General features: G+C 46.4%; 1 protein-coding gene across 1 annotated transcript; it reads right to left on the bottom strand.

Annotated features, from left to right (window-relative positions):
* Positions 1–86: 86 nt before the first annotated feature.
* kiaa2012 (KIAA2012 ortholog) lies at positions 87–5,524 on the bottom strand. Its single transcript, XM_078091428.1, has 11 exons — positions 5,353–5,524; positions 4,999–5,121; positions 4,444–4,496; positions 4,210–4,273; positions 3,933–4,134; positions 3,172–3,316; positions 2,907–3,033; positions 2,201–2,666; positions 1,959–2,113; positions 1,157–1,376; positions 87–1,049 (listed from the first exon to the last, which is right to left on the bottom strand). The coding sequence occupies exons 1-11, from the start codon at positions 5,522–5,524 to the stop codon at positions 929–931; spliced, it is 1,848 nt and encodes a 615-aa protein (XP_077947554.1). The 3' UTR covers positions 87–928.
* Positions 5,525–5,954: the final 430 nt, after the last annotated feature.

Below are 5,954 nucleotides of genomic sequence, written 5' to 3'. Positions count from 1 at the left end.
GATCACCCCGGTCAAAATATTCCTAAAGTACCGATTGTGCAAGATGGCTCATTTCAAAAAAGTTAAACTTTATTGTAATCACCGAATACACATTAGGTGGTTGTTTCAAATACTTTCTATGCTTCAGGGTTTATTCATCTATTAATAAATGTTCATATAATGTTATAATGCATTATTGATAACCAGCCATCCTGGTACAATAACAGTGAAAGAACATTCACAGATGCCATGTATCATTTGTTGAGCAAATGTCAGAAGCGAGGGGCGCTCTGCTAATCCAGAATATATACGTAGCCTGTTTAATTAGTTTCAGGTTTTTCTTCCCCGCCGGGGTTTGTTTGTTTAATTACTCTTTCAGGAAAATGAAGACAATCACTTGCCGACCGCTTTTATGAAAACTGCACATCCAAGTAGCCCCTTAAAAAACAAAAAAAAAGACTACGGTGAGCCGTCCCCTTAGGCCAACACACACTGGCGGCCAATCACAGTTATTAGCCGTAAGAAAACGAAGATAACCCTCATTACACTCGCCACTGTAATCCAAATCAAAATAAGTCTGCCCATAATTCAAAAATTTTGACAGCGACTGGAAAATGACACGCACACACGCGCACACGCAATTCAAAACAATTTCTCCACAAAAACTCAACACACTGTTTTTTGGAGGCATTTTAGTTAAGTCATATGTAATATTTACTTGTGGAGAGCGAGATAAATACTTAATATGTCATATGTATAATTTTTACCTTTAAACACCAGTATATTCTGCGCTACAGGAGGGGGCACAGATGTGAGCCTTTTCACCCATTTGATTTTTTGATCTTTAGAAATAAGTGCCAAAACAAAAACAGAAAACCCTGTTCTAAAATGGAGGTTAAAGGTCACGTGCAATGGTCTCGGCTTTAGTTGGGTTTGGTCCCAGTCGCTGTCACAAAGGGAAATAGGAGCAGATCCAGGGTCTGGAGATACGCTGAGTTTTCTCAAGACCCCCGGCCTCCAACACGAGACCCCTCTTAAAGGCAGACTGCTGCTGCAACAGCGCCATCTGTCTGCAGGAGGAGAGAGAGAACGTACATCTGAATGCATGAAATGGTATGATAATCACAATAGTCCTGGTTTAAGGACAACATACACACACGTATGTATGTATGTAAACCTGGAAAGCAGCTCGGCCTGCGGCCAGGCCTCCTGTGAGCCTCGCACAGCGGCCTCCTCCTCTCTCCTCTCACGCCCCTCTTCTCTGTTCCTCCTCCTTTCCTCTTGCTGCTCCGTCCTACAGAGGTGCTCCATCCTCTCACCCTCATCCATCTCCGGGAGCTTCTTGCTCTCCTCCTCCTGCCTTCTCTCTTCTTCCAGGCACAGGCGCTCTCGTTCAGCTGGAGGGGAGGAAATGTCAAAACGATAGTGAATTATGATCACGAGGAAACTGGTGCAAATAAAAGTGCGATTAGCCCTTTACTGAGCGCTGTTCACCGTAGCGTTAGAATTATTGTGGCGCAAAATATACTTACAGGAAATTGTTAAATCAATATGCATGCAGACTATAAAAAAGTACCCTGATCGTTAATTAATTTGAGCTACGCCTGTCTTTACTATATATGTACACACAAAAAGTTTGTTATAATACGTTATAATCTTTTTATTTGACCATTTTCTTTTTTATAAATGATGAATATCTAACAATTCACTAAAAGTCCTGTAATGACGTCACTCACGACCTGCTAAGCTGGTCTGAACCTTCAGACTCGGCCCTCTACATTTATTTTCCTCTCATGTAGGCCTTTAATAACTGCATTAAATCAAATGCATACATGTAAATATGACGATGGGGATGTTTAATAGACAATTACATAACTTTGTGATGGAAATCGTGGATCGTGGACTCTGCTCTGACTTCCTCGTTCTTCTCTTTCCGCTGCTTTCTCTTCTTCATCCTTTTCTTTTTCTCTTCCTCTCACCTTCACTCCTCTGTTCCTCCTCCCTGCTCATCTTCTGGAGGCGCTCCATCTGATGCCTCCTCTCCTCCAGTTCTCTCCTCTCTCCTTCTCCCGGCGCCTCCTGCTCCTCTTCCTCGCGCCTCCACCTCTCCTCCTCCTCCGCCAGCTTCTTCAGCCTGAGGATTTGTTTTGAATGTTCATGAAGTTGCAGTTAAACCTTTAGAGAATTAAGCTTTTTTTACTGTTGAAGAAAGAAGTAAGACCTGAAATCCTCGGCCCTCCTCCTCCTCTCCTCATTTAACTCGCTCTTAAAAGTTTCCTCTGTCTCCTCCCTCTCCTGCTGCTTCCTCTCCTCTTCCTCCCGCTCCCTCCTCTTCCTCTCCACCTCCTGCCTCTTCCTCTCTGCTCTCTGGACCAGACGCTGAGCTGCAGACTCCTCTTCGTCCTCCCGAGTCCTTCTAGCGACCTCTGGCTCCACCGGGTCCCGCGTCAGATGTTCCTCCCCCACCACGACAGTGGAACGCGATGACGCCAGACCGTTGAAGCCGGATGCAGCAGCTGACCTGGACGAGCTCACGGATTGGACGGTGGAAAGATGCTCCGTGTCCTCCTCTGAATCTGTCTTGGAATCGTTGTTGGGTCTTGCCGGGGGCCTTTTCTCGGTCATTACGTGAGACCCCGCGTGCATTTCCTGGCTGATTTCCACCTCCTCTTCCTTTAGAGGGCCCTCTGAGAAAAGAGAGGGAAAAAGACAGAGCAGTGGACTTCTAGCAACATACTGAGTCGTCCTTTTGAATTGGAACAAATGGGACAAACGATAGATGTTCTTTTAGTATTGGTCTTGTGTTTGTTTGACTTTCTGCCGGCCCTGTGACTCTGCAGGTAGCTGTAAAGAGGTTTACAATTTAAAACGAATGTCTTATGTCGATGTGTCATGTTTAGTTGCTGGGCCTGTTTCCAATGTCTTACCAACAACAAACTCCTTGTGCTTCAGGCCTCCTCTCCTTCTCCTCCCGCCCACTTCGTCTCGCTCGTCTCTCTCCTCAATTGTCTTCACTCCTCCTCTTTCCCCTTCTCCGTCTCTCATCCTCCTTTTCTGAAAGACAGGAAAGAAGCTGTGGAGCTGAATGGCCTCATGTCATGCATGTCTTCGGATGAATCCAGATGTTTCTACCTGGCGTGTTCTTCACACAAATGACAAGATCTTGCAGGCTTTAAAATGAACATCACTGACCACTGAGGGGAGAGCAGAATGTCCCAGAGTCCCCGATTGAGTATCACTTGCAGTCTTTTGCCTCTGCCGTCTTCCTTCCCCTCTCGTCCTTGATGTCTTCTGTCCATCTGAGGCTTCTCTTGTCTCTCTTTTCATCTCTCTTTTCCTAAACAAATGGAGGACGTGGCTGCGGGTGAATTTGGGCTGATTGTATTTGACTCAGAAGTATCCGCCATGTTTAAATCTGTTAAGAGTTTTTTGAGTATGCTTCCTTTTCAGATGCCTCCTCTCCTCCTTCTGTCCACAGCGTCCTCTTTTGGGCCGATGTCCTGCTGGCTAAATCATCTTTAAACAGCCACTTTACTCACCACAAACAGACAAACTGCAAGTCCCGTGGGACGCAGGTGGTCTGCAGAATCCGAAAGACTTCAAAATTGGATTTCAAAGAGGTAAAATTCTATGCACCATAACCTGAACATTGATCCACAACTCTAATAGCACAATGGCATCTATTAGAAAGATGGAAATATTCAATAAGTTATTTTAATTGTATGATGTTCATCTATTTGATTTCAAAATGTTTTGACAAATGTAGGCAACTTTAGCGCAGCTGGGCGGATAAAATTGAAATGGTTGTCTTTGGTGCAGAAGACGAAACCCTCAGCTTGACGCTCTGTTCGCGATATTGAACATATATATTCTGAAGTCTTGGTGTAAAGTTGTGAGTCATGAGGGAACTCAGCTGGCATACATACGTCAAGGTGAATGTGAATCGTACCGACCCTGATCCAGACTGGCTGGTCTGTCCTGTGCTGCTCAGCTCGGCCTCTTCGTCCTCCTCTTCGTCCTCCTCTTCTGCCTCAGTGTTGCCTCCTCCTGGCGCCTCCCCCCCTTCCTGCTCCATGCTCATAAAGTTCTCAGCATCCTTTTCACATATTTCCGACACTCTTTCTGCACCCTGTGTCTTTTTCTTGGTCGCTGTTGCTGGATCGACAAACCAAAGGTTTGGTTAAATTTGTTTCAATTCAAACTATGATGAAATAAGCAGCAGGGATTTACCTGAGTCCTCGTGGCTGCTGGATGAACACGCATTCGTCTCTGTCGATCCGGGAATATCTAAGAGCTGGTTGGAGGGCAAAATTAAAAATATGGGTAGATGCTAAAAGTCTAGAAAGTAAACTCATATCTTCGATTCTTTGGTTTGTTTTTCTGAACAATCTTTTGCACCTCTTCCACGTAGTAAGCAAGCACACAGTTGACTCTTTAAAAAGTTAGTTAAAAGTCTCAAATCACCTCGTGCATGGAGCGATGGTGCGAGATGACATCCGAGTCCATGTCCTCTTCATCTGCACGCATCAATGAGTCAATGGTCCGAGCAGGAAGTAAACACACCCAGCGACGGGTTATGACAACTCATGACAGCAAAAGGAATTTAACACAGAAGAAAACAGCACGGCAAAAACAACAGGACACTGGAAGACCAAAGTACCTCAATGACATATCTCATTAAAAGGTTTTCACAGAAATCTACGCTGAAGCAGAAGTAAAGAGTGAAGACAACAGAGAGAACTGTAGGCGTTGTGTGTGTGTGTGTGTGTGTGTGTGTGTGTGTTCACAGACCTGTATGTGTGTGTTCGGGCTGCAGCACAATGACCCATGGTGGCTTCTCTCCTTCAGTAGACCAAACCCGCAGAGCTGAGTTTGGAAAGAGAGAGTTATTGACAACTACGCCGCCCTAATGCTTTATTGAGACCCAGGTTACGACCTTACGCCCCCCCCTCAACACATAAAAAGGCACGGCTTTCGGTCCTCCTGAAGATGGACGTTTTGAGGGCGCGTTGAGGGTACCTTGCTCCTTTGCGGGCCCGTCGGGGGGACGGGGGTCCCGGCCGTGGCTGTACAGCGACAGCTGTATGATCTCCCCATCAGGACCCAAGATCAGGCAGCCCACGGGGGCCTCGTTCTGTAAATCTGACACAGCACGACTCAAAATGAGGTGCCCTGTCAACCATGTATGCACAGTGACATTGTGAGAACATCGTTATAGGAAATACTTTTCTAAGAGAAAGCAGCGCCGGGGTTTTTACAGAAAGGTTTGCGTTGCACTACAGGCTGCTCAGTTTAGTTTAATGTAAAAGGCAACAGATGAGAAACAGAACTCTTTTCTTGCTAGTTTTGTGTGCTGTAGTTTAGCCTCCATACCTCTGAGCTCCAGAGGCAGAACGCCCCTCACCACGCCTCCCTTAGCCCGGCTGGGGCCACAGGGAGCCTGCAGGTTCTGTAGGAAGGCCAAAGGGCTCGGTTTGCTTGGGCCTTTCCGCCCTGCAACCCGACCCAACTCTCCCACTGGAGGAGGAGACAGTGAGATGGACATGAAGATCACGGGGAACTTTTGGACAAATTATTCTCCAGCTGGATTGTAACGCGTGTTGGATCCCCAATATAAACGTTCTAAGAAGTAACAGTGGTCATTTCCTCACCGGATGTCTCAAAAGGTGCAAAAAACATGACAATATGAATAACCAAAATCTACTGCGAGTGTGTGTGTGTCGTCTTCCTAACGTAGAAGAGTGCTTTTACCCTCCGTCCCTGGAAGCAGCAAAGGGAGAAACAGAGGCTGATGATCGAGTTTATTTCCTTTGGATTGAACCTCCTTGGCCGTTGATGGGGCTTTCTGCTGGGTCCGAGGCTGGCTCACCAGGCCGGTATGACCCTCCACTATTGGAGGGAAGCGACTTTCACGTGGTACGTCACTGCTGGCAGCCTCCCATTTGGGCTGAAAAGTACAACAGAGGCATGTCTGC

Source organism: Gasterosteus aculeatus, chromosome 16 (assembly GCF_964276395.1).
Source record: "Gasterosteus aculeatus chromosome 16, fGasAcu3.hap1.1, whole genome shotgun sequence".
Lineage (NCBI taxonomy): Eukaryota > Metazoa > Chordata > Actinopteri > Perciformes > Gasterosteidae > Gasterosteus > Gasterosteus aculeatus.
Note: the sequence above shows the minus strand (reverse complement) of the source record. Positions and strands in the feature narration are given on the sequence as shown.

Excerpts from the sequence above, each read along its gene's own strand:
- kiaa2012 (XM_078091428.1), bottom strand. The coding sequence starts at position 5,524 with ATGTCCATCTCACTGTCTCCTCCTCCAGTGGGAGAGTTGGGTCGGGTT. Across the intron at positions 3,034-3,171 it reads ATTCTGCTCTCCCCTCAGTG|AAAAGGAGGATGAGAGACGG; the intron begins GTCAGTGATGTT and ends CCTGTCTTTCAG. Across the intron at positions 2,114-2,200 it reads AGGAGGGCCGAGGATTTCAG|GCTGAAGAAGCTGGCGGAGG; the intron begins GTCTTACTTCTT and ends ACAAATCCTCAG.